The sequence below is a fragment of the Hippoglossus hippoglossus genome, chromosome 16 (assembly GCF_009819705.1).
Source record: "Hippoglossus hippoglossus isolate fHipHip1 chromosome 16, fHipHip1.pri, whole genome shotgun sequence".
Lineage (NCBI taxonomy): Eukaryota > Metazoa > Chordata > Actinopteri > Pleuronectiformes > Pleuronectidae > Hippoglossus > Hippoglossus hippoglossus.
In genome coordinates, this window is record NC_047166.1 from 23,843,178 (window position 1) to 23,862,986 (window position 19,809).

Consider the following 19,809-nt stretch of genomic DNA (forward strand, 5'->3'; position numbering starts at 1 on the left):
ACGATCTCAGCACTTTAACTCATGTGCCCTTCCTGCTCTCAAACACCAACACCAACAGTCATGGCGGCTGCCGCACGGTTCTTCCTCCGAGGCTCTAACTCGAAACTGCCCCTCCTCGGGGCCGGCAGCGGGGCTCACAGCTCTGTCGGGGCCTCGCTGCTCACGGTGTCACCGAGCTGCAGCCCCCGCATGAAGACACAGAGGAGACACGCAGCGCACTTCACCTACCAGCCTGACCCCGTCCCCACAAACCATGGTGAGGGGCTAGCTGCTAGCCGGCTAACGCTAGCTACCGTTGACGTGAGCGAGTTGTTTCGCACTGGAAGTTTCCGTAGTTTATCAATAATGAAGGCTTGTGACTCAACCGCGTTATGAACATATTGTGGTTTAATGACAGAGTTGTGTTTGCGGTGTTTGCATTAAGTGGTCGAACCGGAATAGACAAGGTTGTTACTGTAGACTCGGAGATAAAGTAGGTTTGTTTACTGACATGTTGGTATGCAGCAGTTTGAACACGTGACCCGGTTATACCTTGTTAGTAAAGCAGGACTTCTTCAAATATATAACTCTCACTAGAGAACGGTGTTGTGGAAGAATACGAACTCCTTCAGGTCCAAATTCGGGTGCTGGTTCAGATGAGTTCTATTCACTGCTCGCTTCTGGGAAACTGAATACACATGTAGGCAAGTTTTCTCCCAGGTCAGCTTCCTGGGAAAGTTGATTCTGTGTTTTTCCACAGGTACCTGATGACTAATGCAAAAGGAAGAAAGTTTGTCTCAGCGTAGACCTTAGTGTCACGTAGGGGAATAAAGGACTGGATCTCGGTGCTTAAAGAAAGTACCAGGAAATAAATCATGTAAATCATTTTCTTCCACAGTATCCATTAAATGTCTCTTAGTGTGAGGCAGGTCCAAATAAGTTAACATTTTATCCTCCACTACATTTTAATTGGATGTTAGCACTCACACCCACACATTTGACCAAAAGATAATCCAGACCAGTCATTATGATTTATTACTTGTTCCTTTGCTGTAACAATTGTAACATGTGTTTGATCCATTGTTTTAAGTCATTGTCAAGTTTCTGGAATGTAGTTTCTTACCTGCAACAACTGGTACGGTCACTTCTGATTGTGTTATTGATTATGAGCTGTAGCTCATGTCAAGTCCTTCAAAATGTTGTGTTCCTTCTATTTATTCATTCATTTTGAAACTTTTAGGACCAACACAGAAGATGAACATGTTCCAGTCAGTTACAAGTGCCTTGGACAACACCCTCGCCAGCGATCCTACAGCAGGTAGGATCCTATGAGAAGAAGTGGAACTTTTCAACCCTGTTGTTTCACTAAGTCATGCATAACTGAAAGTCATGCTAGGTGTTTGTCTGTAAATTATCACATATTGCAGGAAAACTGTCCTTCACGTTGGCCTCATAAATCAGAGGTTACAGGTATTTAATGTGTTGTTTAGTGTGACCAGAGGAAAGCAGCAAATCCTCATATTGCACAAACTCAATCCAGAAAATTAATTTATTGTCAAAATAGTTGTAGATTAATTAACAATTAAGATGAACACCTGCATTAGAAACTATATTGATCTTTGTTTAACATGTGAAGGTCCAGACCTGTTGAGATGATATCTGTAGCTGAAATTAATTTGCTTCTGTATTGTTGGTCTACTCCTTGTACATTCTGCAATTCAGGTATTATGTTGTTTGCAGATTCAACGCAAAAAGCATTTAAAATTAACTGCTGCTCTTATTTGCACCTCTGGATGGCTTATTCTCTATAGCATCTGTAACCGGATCATGGATATTGTAGGACTGAAAGCTGTCCACTTTTGCCAAAACTACAAAACATCTTTTTTTAATCTGAGCCAAAGGTGAAATCATTAGCATCGGTGGTCATTACCAGTGACCCTCCTGGCTGGTTTCCTCACTATCATCCGTTCTTTCAAACATGGTACATGCTGATGTAGGCCTACTGTAGTGATTAGCTGTTTGCATCTATAAATCCTTAGTTGCCTTTGTGTCAAACGTCTCATGTCGTCAAGTGGATGTACCTCAGCGTTGAGTGTCTGACAGATGGGATCTGTACTGCCAAGTCAGAAATTCATCTGACTGTCCAACGAGTGGTCAAGAGCATCTGATGGCTTGTCTCACCCCCCTGTACACTGAACAACAAGCGAGGACAATTAAAATCTGTCTGATTTAAAATGACCTGCAAAACTGCATCAAAATCTGCCTTAAATTGCGATGAAAGCTTATCAAGGTGACAACAGAGCAATTAAATGTTAAAACATATGGAACCATGTGATCACCTGACTTGGTGCAGTTCTCGATGGTGTCGGTGTTCTACAGAATATGCACAAGGAAATCACTGACCACCCCCACCTGGATTCGGTCTGACATTTCTTTTAAGGGTGTGAGATGCTACATGGTTCACTTCTTGGAAATTTTGATGAATAGATAAAATAGAAACAACCTAAAACAAATGCAAGCTGGTTGTAATATAAACTAGTTGTAATCTAAGATAACTTTTTGCCATAGCTAAATGGTTAACCTTGTCAAGTAGTCCAAAAAACACAAAATAAGAGCAAAGGCTGAAAGTGACGCAATCAAAATCTGACCATTAACACATTTGTCATCATGGCTGTCATTGTAGCAGTTTTTCTAAAATTAACATGAATCTATCAGCCTGGGGGGAGACTCAGGTTATTTAGTTAGGCCTCATCATCGTGATTGGTGGCACAAGCACTCACTCATGTACAACTGGAAGTACAGGTACACACAGAGGCTGGTTTGATGCCAAGCCCTACAATGTACAAAATGCTACATGCTACATTTTATTTAATCATTTATTTTGACCATGTGAGTGCGGCAGTTATGTGCTCCCCAGGTCAAAACATCAACCTGTATGATCATTAAATAAAGAGTCCTGTGTTTCTAAGTTGAGTAAAATTTTTAATATTGTTTCAAAAAAATGTAAATGCGAATACAAAAGGGTTTTGTATTATGGAACAAACTTCCTGCCCCGCCTGACAACTCTAGTAACAGGAAACATAAGTTACTCGGCTCGTTCACTTTGCCAAGTCTGTCGAGAGCCAATCAGAGAGCTATAGGCAGGACTTCAGATTTTCCTTAATAAATTTTGTTAACTGAATATTTTTCCATATTCAGTTCTTTTGTGTTGAGGAACATGCACCTTCATCACAGACTGTGTTTTGTGTTTATCTACAGTCATCTTTGGGGAAGATGTTGCCTTCGGTGGAGTATTCCGATGCACAGTGGGTCTGAGAGACAAATATGGTAAGATGTTTTTTTTCACCTTTTGACCCCTACCACCCACTCACACCACCACCCCAAATTCACTGAGTTGCCATTGCAGAGTCTGTAACTGTCAGCAACCTGTTCTCTGGTCTGCTTTACATGAATATTTCCACTAGATGGCAGCATAGGACTGAACAATCTTACCACCTCCTCTAACAAGGCCATGCTCCAGACTAACTTTTTACATTGGTTTCATTTAGCTGCACCAGCTCCTAATTTAGATGCACCCAACATTTTTCACTGTGCCTTTTAGTGCCGCAATAATACACCTTTTAAACCTTTTCTTGACAGTTCCCATGTGCAATGGTAATTTCATATTTTCAATTTGATTTGTTCGAAAATCGAATCTCGTAGGATATTTCAGTTTACAATACAAATTTTGCCTGGATATGAAAGAAATTCTCAGAGAACTAAAGCTTTAAACTTAACAGAGAAACATCTAACTTGGTGCATTATTAAAAAGGTATTCAGGTAGGCCTGTCACAATAACAAATTTTGTTGTACGATATTTTGTCCCAGAAATTATTGCGATAAATTATATTATCATCAATGTGAAACCATTTTAAACTGCTGGTGCAATGATAATATTATAGCATTATCAATGTACACCTTTTCAAAAAGCAATGGACTTCATTCGAAAGAATATTCAGTCTGAAATTTTGAATTAGTATAAAAAATATTAAAATACCCAAATACATGAAACATAAACCACAGACAACACCAAAGCATAGCGTGCGTACGTGTGTTTATTTGGCCCGTGAAAAATCGAGCGAATCAAAACAGAAAGTAAACTTCAGTACTGTTCAGGTCCTAATAACTTGTGATGAGTGTTGGTGTGTTTAGTTAAAGTGTCAAGTGAGTGAAGGTCAGCAGGAGTGTGGAGGGAGAACACTAAGACAGGAGACTCTCACACGAATAACTGCTGCTTCTGCTCTGATCCTGAAGCAGCAGTGCTAACAATTTGACAGCGTCCGTTTTGTCTGTATGACATACATTTCCTCATTCAGCTCCTCTTCTGTCTCATCTCTACTTCACGTGTGTGAGTGAGTCAGGGCCAGCCCGGCGCCTGTGTGTACCGGACCTGTCCGACCAAGGAAAATGTTGAGTCGCACTTCACAGATATTTGGTCACATGTATGACCAAAATGGACGCACTCTGGAGCCCTGCCATATCACTGTTCATTGTTCATCTGGAGGATCATTAGGATCTGTTTGCACTTGTTTCTCCACTGTAGAAGTGAAGGTTTACAAAGTTGATCCAATAGGTTGCTGATTTGTGGCAGTGCTCATTGCTGTAAATTCATTTTGGAAACCACTTTTTTAATATTGCGTAATTTACATTCAAAATCCTACAGGTTGATCATCTTTCTCAACAGATTTTCTCATTACTATAGTTTATATCAGTTTGTTATAAGGTCTATGTGTCATTCCAGGCCCAGTTTGTTAGTTTCCATTATATGTTAATATACTCGTTTAGGTATTTGTGCCTTTTTTAAAGGGTAAATCTGTTTTTCTCACATAATAAAAGTAACCCATCGTCTAACTCAAGAAAAAGCACAGATGTTACTAAGAACACGAACAATGGATCTGTTTCATGATTCAAGTGTCCAAGATGCTCGTGCATGCACCAAATCAGGACACTGAAGCAGATAAATAGTATATTTTTATTAACACATCTCTGTCAAATTAAGTATGAACCCATTTAGAGGAATGCACCAGCTGTCTCTGTCCTGTATTATTTAATAATGATTTACCCTTTGAAATAAGCTGCAGTGTTGGTAGCAGAAAATACATTAATGACATGTTTAGTTTTCTATATAAACCAGACTGAGAGCATGTCCTAGATTGGTGTTGGGTTAAATGAAAATCAGTGGTTAAACGTGTGTGTGTGTGTGTGTGTGTGTGTGTGTGTGTGTGTGTGTGTGTGTGTGTGTGTGTGTGTGTGTGTGTGTGTGTGTGTGTGTGTGTGTGTGTGTGTGTGTGTGTGTGTGTGTGTGTGTGTGTGTGTGTGTGTGTGTGTGTGTGTGTGTGTGTGTGTGTGTGTTAGATTATTGCAAATATATATATATATATATATATATACACCAATTTGGTCAATGTCATTTTTCAGTAAATCTGTGAACAACCACTCTGCAAACACCATTGTCTCTTCAGCTAAATTAATGTGACACAAAACATAATTTAGAAACCGTAAAACGACAGTAATTGAATTATTTTTATGTTTTTATAGACATAGATTATTCTTGTTTTGGCTTATTTTCTATGGTTTTGTTGGCGAGGAATCTCAAATCCATCCTACAGTAGCTGGCCTTGCCTTTTGTTTTCATTGACGTCAGACGTGTTGACCTTTTGTAGAGGGATCATTATTTTCCATCTCATCCTTGCGTGCAGTGACGGATGCTAAGCTGTTTTTATCCCCCTCACCATTGAAAGGGGCCCTGCACACCTCTTGCCACCCGCAGCCATTGTACAGAACAGAGGTTAATGCAGGTTGCACACTACATAAGTGGCTTTTATATTACAAGGCGGATGCATTCGTCACCGGTTACTGGCTACTTCTGAGTGTTTCCCTGAAAAACGCAGCACATGTTGACTCTGTGATGTGAGCGACTCTCCCTCTCACTAATGTGCTGAGCCATTTTTGCACTTAAAGCAGAGTTGGTGTCACATGGCACCGACTATAAAGGTTACCCAAACATGTAAACAACTGAGGCACAAACATCAAGTCAACAGTAAATTTCACACTTAAACATTGTGTTGTATGCAACATCCATTGGTTGTACTATTTGTCATGAGTTGACTAAGTGCTCGTTTGTATTTACCCTCACTTTCACATGAACCGCGTGTGTGACGCTGGTTCATTCTGAGTAGCACGGCACTAAATTTTGATCACTTAATTGTTCATTCCTCGGAGGGTTTTCGGTGCTGTGGTCGCTGATTGAACTTTGTGAGCACAGAGCAGGGCACACAAGGGCACAGTTTTCACTGCTGAGACCAACAAAAAAAACCCAAACAGCATAAAACTGGGTTAGCAAATACACAAAGATGAAAGCAAAAATAACACACTGTGTTCAAATTTAGACACCCACTCTTGTGGTTCTTTGCTGTGTTATAGGGTGGAGAATGAAAAATTGTTCTGTGTGTGTGTTTTGACTTCATAAGGGTTGTGTGTACATCACAGGCTTGGTTGGCTACAGCCTAAGAGGTGTCATCCGCTTGTCACTTAATTTATTTTAGGACCGCATGGCATTTTAAGTGAGAGTATTCTTTGCAATCTCATCGCGTAAGTGTGCAGCATGGACCTTCTTCTGTTATCAAAAAACCCTGCTCGTCCTTAAACACCCTCTGCAATTGGTGGTAAGTGGTCCCAAATAAATAATCCCATTCCGTTGACCTCACTTTAAACTTTGAAACTGAAGTTTTCTGTTGATTCAAAGATAAGTAGCCACTAGTTTCCTTCCTCCTTTTTTGAAGAGTTCAAACTTTCTGACCAATTTCAGGAAGTTTAGATAGCGTTAAACGGTAGATGTGGAAAATTAAGCAGAAGCGTCCTCTAACGATATAATGTTTGAATGATTTCAAACTAGTAATACAATAGTGATATTACAGTTACAACGAAGCAAACCGGTCGAATCATATTCTCCATTTAAATGGAAAGATAACTTTTTTTTATGCTCTTTATTCAAAGAAGTTAGCAAATACAATAGCTGAATGGACAACACACAGAGGTCTACAAACCAATCAATGTCAAGTATAGGTAGATGCAGCCCACGTAGGTAATGACAACAAGACGTACCTATGTCAAAACTCTTAATCTTGCTAAATTGCAATGTGAAAACAAAACTAACCAGATCAAATGTAAGCTGTGTTAAAAAAAGATATGAACCTTCGTCCAGACTTTCAGGTTAGAGTGCGTTTTCTGTCGATACAAAGACGGATCGTCATTAGTTTCCTTCCTATTAGTGTTCCAGCTTCTTAATCTCTCTTTGACTCCTCTCTTCTGTTCTCTCTCCAGGCAAGGACAGAGTCTTCAACACTCCCCTCTGTGAGCAGGGGATTGTGGGATTTGGTATTGGTGCAGCCGTCGCTGGTGCCACGGCCATTGCTGAGATCCAGTTTGCTGACTACATCTATCCTGCTTTTGACCAGGTAAAAGTTTGCTCCCTTGGTCCATTAGTTACACCTGTGCTTTCCCTGATAAGACACGTTCAAATGTGTGCCGTAAAAAAGGCTAATGACACACTGTCACAGTCTACTACAGCGTTGGTACAAGACCAGAACTTCATGTTTAATTTTGAATGTGCTCCAGGAGGAATTTGTCTTTTAGCAATGGATCACACTCGCTTGTACTTTCCTGGTATTTCATAAAATACAGAGTTGGAATATGGGGAAGCAAGTTGAGGAAATCACACTCCTCCTGCTAAGTGTCCTAACGCAGGAAAAACAAGGATGCACGGACATCGTACAGGCATTGCAGGAATCAGGTTTCTTAAAAAGAGTCAAATCTAATAATCTAGATTTTAGGCCTTGAAATGTTGATTTTAAATCTCTTGAACATTGATTGGATAATGAAGCTGATACTTTTATAAGTAGCATTAAGCCCAGTCTCAATTTTAAGTGTGTTTTGGGGAAAGATTTGTGTTGATCCTGCTTTAACAAAATGGAGCCAAAAAACTGTTCAACACACACACTAAAATTTAGCTTTTGTTTGTTTGTTACCAGTATGGAAGTGAAATTGGTCTTCAGCTGCATTAATAATGGTCTTAAAGACCTACATTTAACATGTTGAATCTTCAGAAATCATGCAGAATCAGCACACGTTTTGTTTTCCAGTTATATCAGTTTTTCCTGTTCTGTCTGGTAGCTCAAAGACCAAGTTTTTTTTAAAGGAGCACCTAATCACAGCATGCCATATGATCATCATATTTCCACCTTTTTTTTTCCCTTTAGCAAAGAAGGCCCCTGACTAACTCACAGACTCCATGGCAACATGATACTTTCTCTTTGCATCACCTAATACATAATGAGAACTGTATTGGAAAATGCCTAAATAGTAAAAGGATGGAAAAAACTAAAGGGCGGAAAAACACCCATGTTTTTGTCAGTCCTGAGACAAACGATATCCCATCAACATGCATTGTGACCTAAAGTAACATAACTGTTCTAAAAACAGCATATTTAAACAGCTGAAGACAAAAACAGCCTGTAAAAGGTTGTAAACAAAGCTGCCAACTGAAAAATGCTATTTCTCCTACCGTCAACACCATTTCAAAATATATGCATCAGATTCCAACAGTGCATCTGTTTGGACAAAATGAACACAGAATTCAGAATATATCTATAAAATACATTATAATGAAAAACATGTTATTTAGGTCATTTACAGTGAGGGCCGGCCCCCTAGTTTTTACTAGTAGGCTCAGCTGGCTGAAGAAACTGGAGAATTTCCGTAGCAACTGACAGAACGAAGGAAGATTAATGTGGCATCAACAGACTAAGCACGACAGTGGGTAGCACTGCTGCACCATACATACTTGTTGACACTAGTGTCATTCTGTGTATTCTCAAGATGAATGTGAGTCCCTGCTACATCAATGTAACATAAAACAGAATGTTTGTGATAATGCAGCTGGTTTCTAACAGACTGCTGCTGCGATGCTTTGGATACGGTGCTTTTAATCTGGTGTCAGGCCTTGAGTGGGCTCCCCCTCTCTCTTTCTGTGCTCTCACTTAAAATAATGCCGTCCAAACTGACCTTACAGAAAAATAAAACCTGAATTAACAGCCTACCTGAGTTTCAGGGAGGAAAGTCTAGTATCAGAAACTGTAGAAGTAGCTAAAATAAATCTGTGATTATTTCTTAATAATTCAACTTGACTAATGGTTAAATCACTATACTCATAAAACCTAGCATTTTCCACAGAATTATTAAATCTATAGTGGTAACTGGGGTGAACGTGCACGTAGGTCACTCTCACAGGCAACAAATTCCAAGAAACATGAACACAGACTGCAGAGTGAAAAAGAAGGTCTTGTGTGATAGAATAACTGCATTTTCATGCCACAACTGCAGCTGAAAGTATGAGGACTGTGTGGATGTTGAAACATAATTGGCCGTAGCATAACAGAGCTGACGAGCATGCTGCAAATGGAGCTGCACACACCAAATTGGATATCTGTTATGTTATTTTAAGAATTATAATCAAGAAAATTGGTTAATTTCGAAGATGTGGTGGGACAAATAAAAAGATAGATATTTAATGGGAAACACTGAAACTTCACTCTATGATGTTACAATGTTTTTATTGTCTTTTTGCACATAGAAACCTTCTGCATTGTTCTTATTAACCTGAATCACTTTGGTCTCTTTCCAGATAGTCAATGAAGCAGCCAAGTACCGCTACCGTTCTGGCAACCTGTTCGACTGCGGCAGCCTCACCATTCGGGCTCCGTGGGGGTGTGTGGGCCACGGATCACTTTACCACTCTCAAAGCCCAGAGGCCTTCTTCGCCCACTGCCCCGGCGTCAAGGTCAGACATGCAGTTCAATTCAGATTCTCACTTGTATTTCTTTCCCAGTCTTTCTTGTTTGAGCACTTTTGCAGTATCACGTCTTACCCCAAGACATATTCAAAAGTACGCTGGCAGAACATTACGGTTTATGAAATGGACCGATAACATGTGTGCAGGCCATATTTATTATAAGTTATAGTAGTGCAGGGCCAGTTTGGAATGGGCTGTTAGCTTCGCCGGTGGAAATGCTTTGGAGCCGTCGTCAGAATTATCCCTTTTCATTAGTGAGTCCTCCTTAAACAGGCCTACACTACACTGTCACTTTTGTGTTGTTTTTGTGCTGGAGGTGGTGTGCAGAGATGTTATATACAGTCTATAGTGCAGATTGAAGTTACAAAACTTTTTCTTAATTTAACCTGGTTTATCTTCAGTGAAGCTATTATGCATCCTTGATTGTGCAGACCACATATCCCAGCGATTCCCACAGAATTAATCAAATCTATGGCAGTAACAGGCATGCATGTGTATGAAAGTCACTCACGCACATAGATTCAGAGTAATAGGTACACAGACTAAAGAGTGAAAAATAAATTCTCTCATGAGAGAGAGAACTACATTGATGCCACAACTGCAGCTATGCGGTCTGACTGGACAGTAACAACGTTATGGACCATATCATGAGCACAGCTCACAGTAGCGCAAACATGCGGTAGCGAGCAAGCACATGGCAAATAGCAATGCACACACCAAGTTAAAGGTCTCTAATGCTATTATGAGAAGTGTTTTTGTTTTTAAAAACAACTTATTTTGGAAATTGTGGCAGGCCACCACAATCTAGATAATGAAACTATACTGTAGGGTGAATTTATGTGATGTAATAAATGGGAAACAATACATCAATATGGTTCAGGATATATAAGATGCATATTAAATATCTATATTATGACTGCAGTAGAGTACAATAGAATGTTACTCCTAATTATAATAATAGTTATGATGACAAAACAAGAAAATAACAATAATATAATAATAATTAGATGGTTTGTACAATACTGTACAGTGTAACACAGTACAATAGATATTATGATATATTTATTGTATATTCATCTTTTATTACCTCCCATTATCCACAAAATAATGCAGTTAAAAAAAACTTGGGCTTCAGAGTTTTACAAGTGTGCTTTTTGAGAACTGGAAATGGAAATTCCTTGTAGTCAGCATCACTGGAGAAGATACGAGGAAAAAAGGAGGCTGGTTAAAGGAAAACTAGTATCTAATCCCGCAAGGAAAAATTATTCCCAAGATAGCCTCCACCACCACATATTTCTTTGTTGGCTGGCAGCAGTAATTTTGCTCCTCACTACTCATCCTGTTTATATACAGAATTAAAAAAGAAAGGGGTCTTAGATCTCTTTTCTGAGGCATGTAGTTATGCAGTATTCACTACAACTTCTTGTTAGTATTCTCAACTCGACCTTCCCTTCCAAACTCCTTGTCCTGCCATTGAGAAATGTGCCCAATTCTGTTCTTCTCCAGATATTTTAAAACTCTATTTTCAAGTGAGAGAGTGGTTATCAAATGAAAAACTTTTGTCCACTGTGAAACATTTGATTTTTTTGATTTTTTTTAAATTTAAAATATCCAGAATCTCTTCTTTTAACCCTCTTTTCAGTAGGTAAACAAAACAACTTCCTCAAACCCCACATCTGGGTAAGTTTGACAGAAAGCCAGATGAGCAAATTATTACTTTATGATTGCAATGTCTTTTGACAAAATAAACATAAATCCAGGTTAATGACAACAGCTGGGCTGTGTCATTGGTTATACATCATCTAAAATGAGTGACAGGGTTTTCCACAACGATGTGGAGCAGTATCCAGCTGAACTTCAGCGAGTCATCAGATCTTTGGCAGGCAGCCGGCGCCTATAGAAAAGCTCTGGAGTGATCACAGAGAAAGTAAGTGTGGTCACACTAAGGATGTTCAATTTCTAAATGTGTCCTTTTCTCAGTTTCTCCCTCAGTCCTAATGAAAACTTCACTTTTGAGTCTGTAGGTCTTTAAATGTCAGCCTGATATTTGACTCTGCACAGTGTGAACAGAGGTTTCATAAAACAATGATGTAAGCCAGTTGACTCGGGCTGTAATGTTTTTTCAAAAAGTCAAGTGAGGACACATTTTTAACTAGCACACAATTCACTGGAACTACTTTCACTGCCTATATTGTTAAACAACCCCAAGCCTTCAGTATAGTCTTCATAGTTTCCATGTGTTCTCTCATGAATCTTGCCTATATTATCTGTGATAACATTTTCCTGAGGATGGGTATGAGAAAAACCTAGGCCCACACACAAAGTTGTAAATTTGACTAGCTTCTCGGTCTAGTAGTTGTTTTTATCAAACTACTTTCTAATCTGGACCATGCAGTTGGGGCAAATCTTCGTTGATATGAGTGTTTTTGGTCCTTCACCACAGTTGGAAAAATTGTCAACTATTTTTCAGATGCTTCAGTACAGTCATCATCCGATCATGGCTTTGCTCAGTTCTGTCCTCCTCCAGCTTTGCTGAAGGGGAATTTTCAAAGTTCTCTCTGCTGGATCATACGTCAAACTATATTTTTTTCCTCATAAAGTGACAGACCTATTGACACAGTCCTGTCATTGTGAATGCAATCTCCAAATAACATCAGAGCTCCACATAACACTATTTACTACTCAAAAGATACCTAAGTGCTGCAACCTATAGAAATTGAGAAGGATTCAACTTTATGTCCTTGTGGAGGTAGCTAGGAGAGCACCTCCACCTGTAAGAGAGGATCAGTCAGCGCAGGTGAGAGCTGTTAGCTGGTTGATCCTCAGGTTGAAAAGGGAGCAGGGGAGCAGGGAAGCTGCCTGGGAGGAAGCACATGAGAGACACGCACAGAGGACAGACACTCTGGACAGAGACGCGGAGGATCACAGACAAACGAGAGACACTGAGCTGCAAAGCCAGACCCCAGCAGGAAGTGCTGGGACTTTATGTTTAGAGTTTGCGAGTTTGTTTTTGGATTAATAAAGAATGTTAAAACCCGAATGGTTTGTCTCTGGCTGCTGTGGTGAGAGCCCCGGGGCATGGTCAACTGCCACAGTCCTCTAGTGGGCAGCATTTATAACCTGCATGATGACAATCCAATCCAGGAAGTGGAAGCACAGCTGTTTTCTGCTCCAACTCGGCAAAGTTAAAGCACTTAGCTCGAACAAACCAGGTTGTGGACGTCAATGATTTCGCAAAGGAGCATATCACATTTTAACAAGCTCTCAGGATGTGACTAAGAAAATGATGTGTAAAAACACATAAATGTCTGTATGGTTTACAGCCACAGTTGATCCACTGTGAGTAACCCCAGCTGAGAGCAATAAACATGTTGTCTCTCAGCAAAGGTCAGCCTGATAAATGTTAATCTTAGCGCATACTATCAGCACTTTTAGCTCCATCTGAGGTCCAGTTTTGTCAGCATACCCAAGTTTTGAACTTAAAACCATACAATGGCAAAAAAAATTGTTGTAATTAATAAACATTTATAAAAATCACAATGGGACTGTATATTTTTCTGCAGTATGCACATGTTGACCAAATGATTTGTTTCTTGTATTCCTCAGGTTGTAATACCACGTGGTCCAGTGCAGGCCAAGGGGCTGCTCCTCTCCTGCATCACTGACCAGAATCCGTGTATCTTCTTTGAACCCAAGATCCTGTACAGAGCCGCAGGTACGATAGGGATTGACACTGAAGAGTTGGGGTCAACATGTAATTAGAGCCTTTTTTTTTTTGTTCCTCTTCGGGCTGTATGATATTTCCAAAATCTCTTATCTCAATAAGAGATTTCATATTCAGGTAACAATACATATCACAATATAGCACATTTCCTTTCAATTCTATGCCTAGTCAAGTAATGACGGTTGGAAAAAGTGATTGGATAGAATAGGCTTGAGAGAGGAAAACCATGAAAACCAAAATGTTATCTGAACTGAGCCCACACTGTCACTGCATGTCTAGCAACCGGGTTACCAATAAAGTTGTCTGGAGGGAGAGGGGGTGAGATTCCAAGCAATGCTAAAATAGATTTTCTCTAAAAAGATGTGTTTTCTTGTGACCGTAATGCCAAGGTAAGTAAAGCCTTTTTCCGCTATCTTAAAGGGAAGGGTAGTATACTCCAATGCGAGTGCCTCATCATTCACAGGGAAAAGTTCACTTTTGTGCAGATTTAGTTTATATCCTGAAAATTGGGCGAGTATTGACAGCATGGCAGGCAAAGAAGTAGCTGGGCTTGATATAAAGTGCAAAGGATCGTCTGCATATGTTCAACTCCACTTCACTCCACTCCAAAATCCCTGAAATGTCTTGGTTACTACGGAATACGATTGCTAGTAGCTCTATGACCAAATCGAAAAGTAATGGGCTTAAGGGGCAGCCTTGACGAGTGCTCTGCTGCAGGTCGAAAGGCCGCGTCTGCTGAGAGTTTGTGAGGATTGAAGCCTTAGGGCACAGATATAATAATTTTATCCAAGTGATGAAATTAGACCCAAAGATGAATTTTTCTAATATGGTGAATAAGTACTTCCACTCCACACGGTCAAATGCTTTTTCAGCATCCTAGGAGATGACACACTCAGGAATTGCATTGGAGGTTGAGTACAAAATATTAAACAGGCGGTGTGTATTAAAGTATGAGTAGCGTTTTTTTTGACAAAGCCAGTTTGAATCTCTGATACAATTGATTGTACTATGTTCTCCAATCTGCGGGCCAAAACTTTAGCCAAAATCTTGGCATCAACAATTAACAAGGATATGGGCCTATAAGAGGAGCAATCAGTCAGATCTTTGCCTTGCTTTGCGCTGAGCGTGATACTTGCTTCGTAAAATGATGGTGGAAGTGTACCTTGTTGAAATGAATCTGACAGAACTAAACTTTGAGGGGAAGTTGAGGGGAAATCAGGGAAGAAAATAATTAAAAAAATTCTACAGGAAATCCATCGGGTGCTGGGGATTTATCCAGATTGCATGAAGAGATAGCTGCAGCTGTTTCAATTTGTGATATAGGTTAATCTAGTCTCGTTTTGCTGTCAGGAGAGAGTGTGGGAATGTTCAGTTGGTTTAAGAAATACTCCATCAAATTGTTATCATTATGGAATTCAGAGGACTATAGTCTGGAATTAAAAATCCCTGATGTGTAATTCATTTCGGTGTGGTCAGAGGAGATGCTTCCATCCTCCCTCGCAATTTTTGTGATCAACTGTTTTGCCTTAAATCCTCTCAGCTGCTTAGCCAACAGCTTACCAGATTTTTCACCATGTAAAATAGACCCTTGCTCCTCAGAAGCTGGTGTTCAATTGGGTGTGTAGAAAGGAGGTCAAATTCAGTTTGTAATTCCACTCACTTATTTTTATAACTCTGTGTCTTTAGCATGAGCATATTGCAGGTCTAATTCTTTAATATGCTTAGTCAAATCGAGACGCTTTTTATTGGCCTTCCTTTTCAAATTCACGGAGTAGGAAATAATCAGTCCCCTAAGAAAGGTTTTCAAAGTATCCCAAACAATAAAGCTGGAGGTTTCATGAGAAGTATTTGTGAGACAAACGGATTTTATCTGCTCTTCTACAAATTTGTAGAGTGGGCAAGTGTGAGCAAATCAGTGTCAATAAAAAAGTAATCAATCCTGGAGTAGGTATGATGAACGTGAGAGAAAAAGGAATACTCTCTCCTGCTTGGATGGAGGCAGCGCCACATGTCACAAATGCCATAATTGGATAGGAAGGACTCAATAAGTGAAGCAGATTTACTCCAGTTCCAGGGTTAGGTGATGAGCGATCTCGCAATGGATCCAACCAGCAGTTAAGATTCCCACCGAGAACGATGATCCGGCAATGAAGAGAAGAGATGTTCAAAATCATCTGCATTGGGGGCACACACGTTAGCAAGTAGCACTCCTGTATTATACGGTTTCCCCGGGACAATGATAAAACGACCACTTATATCCGATATCACACTGTGATGTTTGAAGGGAACATTTTGGTTTATGAGGATTGAGACCCCCCTAGCCTTGACCTGGAAGGTGGACTAAAAGTGCTGCCCCGCCCACCGCGACATGAGATATGAGTTTCTTGTAAAAAGGCAATTGAAACTTTGAATTTCTTGATGTTTGATAGCAGTAGTAGGGTGATTTAAACCCTTGATGTTCCAGCTTAAAAACATTTAGGGGGCTAACCATTCTCCTTAACTGAAAATGTAGGTTGGTAAACAAAAGCAATAGCAAAACTCCCTGCATAAGTCATAGAATGGAAACATAAGGCAAGTATTATATCGAGAGCGAACAATGTAAGACCAAGGCTTGTAAAGACCCCCCAGGATGGTGTATACCAAAAATACATCTTCCTGTCTCTCTACACATCATCTTCAGCTCCATTATTGTCATATGAAAAAAAACAAAAAAGAAAGCACCCCTGGGTTAACATTTCAGCTTTGCTGGAAACATAACCTTACCAGGGAGGGAAAACGGTGCCATTTCACTTTTCTTCTGTGACTCTGAAAGAATATATACAATACAGTAGGAACATGAAGCGAGCTCAAGAGATGCTAGACGCTGACCGTGATCCTCGGCCGTGAACTGGACTTGGTCAAATTTCATTTTGAGCACGTTGAAGGAGGTCCTGAGTTCTGTGGCTAGTGCCTCACGTTGCTGGTCCAGTAGCGTGGAGATAGCCTCAACTGTTAAGCTAGCTGTTGCTGCGTCGTCTGTTTTCCCGTATCTGCTGCTTTTCGAAGCCATTTGGAGGCAAGCGCCAATAGTGTAGCCGAAAAGATTTAAATAAGGAAAAATTTGGTTGTGGAATTGAGGGATAAAGGGGTGAAATATGAAAAGTAGGCAGGACCACCAGCTTGTTGCTTCTACTCCATGCTGTTGCAAACCGGAAGTCCAGAGCCTTTGCAAGTTTTTCAGTAAATATATAAATATATGCTGAAAATATGAATTCAGTCAAACATATTAAAACAAGAAGTTATGATTCTCTTTAACAGTAGAACTAGCCTTTCTTTTAGCAACAAGATTCAGTTTTTTTCCTGGGTGGTTGGAGTGTCCCACCTGTTCAGAATAGCCCATTCTGTGTCACGTTCACTTGCCTCCTGGTAATTTGTGTTGCTTTCTAGCAGACGTACCACATGTATCCCTGCTTTGTGGAAGAACGCAAATAACTGTCACAACTAATAAAAAATATTGTGGTAAAAAGTGTCATTCAGACACCTCCTTTGGCATTGTGCCTCACTGGCCCACTGTCTGCCTGCCTGGTTTCTTTATTCAAAGCAAATGTTCTGCCTTTTAGAAGTGCGAGGCAAGACAAACGAACAATATGCCTGACTGCAAACAATGTGAGCGTGATCAGCAGGATCACAAGTGTGAAGCAGACCGTCTAAATGGGGTGTGAAATGTTGACAGTGCTGAGCTGAGTCTGCTCCCCCTCCCCTCACTGTGTGGAGGGAGCACCAGTGTTCAGTGTGGATTGGTTGGACAGGCTGCTGTGGAAAAAGGCCTCCAACCTTTATATTCCTTGAAGATGATGTACAAGCTCATTATAGTAAAGAAAGACAGAACCAGAAGAGACTGGCACTAGCAGCCTCAAAGCAATTGTTTGTTTCCTGCATTGATGAGAGCCGTTGATTAGGGCCGGATGAGATTGTGAAATGTAACAGCTGACTGTTGAGATTGTTTCAATTACGGAAAAAGGTTAGGGATCACTGTCCAAAACCTTTTCCATTTTACAGTGTAGTCTGGTAATAAACCCATTCATCAGCTCATAGGGAGCAGACCTCCACACTAACTTTTTTTTCACCACCTTTCCAGAACTGTGAAGCCCTGGTTCGTCACATCATAGTAAAATATTAAGGTCTTAAGTTATCTTCACATATCCATGAGAACTTTGATTATACAAGCTTTATGACTACTGCAAAATACAAACCATCAAAAACTATTGTAACCAGCTCCTCTGCAGAACATATTATTGAATTGAGAAGCTAAATATTGTGCAATGAACAGATGCTGTAAATATGAATTGATATTAATGTGAATATTGGGCATTGAATAGATAAAGTTGCATAGCTGCCTTTCTTTGTGTATATTTATGCTCATACATTTAGCCTTTAACAGAAATTGCAAAAATAATAAATTTGAAGTCGGTTTTTTGGAAGATATCAGGGGGGTAGATCTCGGCTTACGTTTGGAAAGGGATCTTGTTGTTGAAAAGGTTGGTGACCACTGTTCTAGAGTGACCAATTGTGTCTGGATCTCACTTCCCTTCTCTTTTATCAAATAAACTCAAACCAAGGGCCAAAAGCATTGTTGCAATTTTTACTATGATAGATTGGTGTGTGTGTTGTGGGGAAATGTTCCACAGACATTTAAGGGGGCATCTTTGGAGGAAATGACAAATAGAGATGTTGACAAGCACAAGTTGGCAGGCCAATTTGCCCAAAATATAAAAAAATACAGGCTAGAAACTAGTTTGAATTGTCGCCCACAGTTTACTGACTTTGTAGCAGCTTTATATATCATGTCTATATTAGGAATCGACCAATATGTTTTTTATCAGGGCAGATACCGATTATTAGTAATCAAGGAGACGATATACATTTGCAGTAACAATTTATCTAGGTGTCAAAATTTAGAATAACAGAAACTCCAACACAAAACTTTGTTGAAATGCCTTTTAAGTATATGTCAAAATAAAAGGGAACTTTTGAACATTATTTGAAAATATAAAGTGTAGGGAGCTCCCAGCAGTATTCTTTTGAAGTTAACTGAAAATTTAAATAAATTAATCAACAAATATAAAAAATAGCTGCCTAAAGTTTATTAAAATAAAGTACAGATAAATAAAACTAGTAAAACTTTGTCCTGAAATTTCAGTTTGATCGGTATTCCCAATTCAACAGCACCAGATAGTGGTGCAGAAAGCAGAGTTTCCCCCTCGTAACTAACACGAGCTGTTCACAGCAGAATGTACTGTGAAAAGGATTTTTCACCATAGTTTTAATGCTTATCTGTTGGATATATTCAAGCATAAATATTTTCAACACTTCCCGTTTCAAAATAAAAGCACTACAGTGTTTCTGGTGTTAGGGTTACTACTTTTAAACAAGGAAATACTGTGATTTATACACATTCAGTGTTGATAGGCGTGACGTCTAACAAATCAGATAGTGCTGTGGGCGGGACATTACTCAAGACCACCCCTAACCCTAGGCACCTGGATCGAAGCCAAAGTAGCGCATTTTAAAGTAAATTGATATTATCCGCAATAAGATAAGGGGTTAGATAGATAGACAGATAATCTAAAAATATCGACCCTGATAATCATAATCGGTCGACCCTAGTTTAAAAACCTCAGATTATGGGATAGCACAATTATGCCAATTAAGACAAAGAACGGTGATTGGCGGTTTTGGTGAACACTGTCAATTTTACAGGGTTGTGCCCACTATAATTTGTAATGTCTTGTGTACACATGGAATACACAAAACCAAACATAAAAGCAGATACTTGATGCAAACTTTCTTGTATTATCATTATTGATGTCTTTCATACCTCACAGCTGTGGTCTAATAATCTGTCAAAGCTATGTTGGCTTCTGCTGCTGTGAAAGAATGAGTATACTTACACTGGTCCCATTGTGATCATGCGTGTTACAATATGTGTCAGAGAAAATCATTATGAATATGAAGTGTCATGACTCAAACTGATGTGGTTCAGCAGGGTTCTTTGCTTTGCTTTTGTTTGTGTTGTTCCTCAGTTGACATTTGTATTTGTTGTTTAGCCCTTTGGGGCAGTGATGAGATCAGTTCAGTACATCAGTTATATACTGCATTTTAGAGAAGTCACTCTACTATTTTCTGCAGCATTTCCAATTGGAATAATTTAATATATTGGATACCGTTTTAAGGGGCT

General features: G+C 39.6%; 1 protein-coding gene across 2 annotated transcripts in view; it reads left to right on the forward strand.

The window, feature by feature from the left end:
- Positions 1-17: 17 nt before the first annotated feature.
- The window catches only part of bckdhb (branched chain keto acid dehydrogenase E1 subunit beta), a 60,514-nt gene continuing 40,722 nt past the window's right edge, over positions 18-19,809 (forward strand). For both annotated transcript variants that reach the window (XM_034611294.1, XM_034611293.1), the window contains exons 1-6: positions 18-256; positions 1,220-1,297; positions 3,238-3,306; positions 7,342-7,475; positions 9,701-9,856; positions 13,475-13,583. In XM_034611294.1, the coding sequence (XP_034467185.1) occupies positions 22-256; positions 1,220-1,297; positions 3,238-3,306; positions 7,342-7,475; positions 9,701-9,856; positions 13,475-13,583 (781 nt within the window). In that variant the 5' untranslated portion in view covers positions 18-21. The remainder of the gene's footprint in view (positions 257-1,219; positions 1,298-3,237; positions 3,307-7,341; positions 7,476-9,700; positions 9,857-13,474; positions 13,584-19,809) is intronic.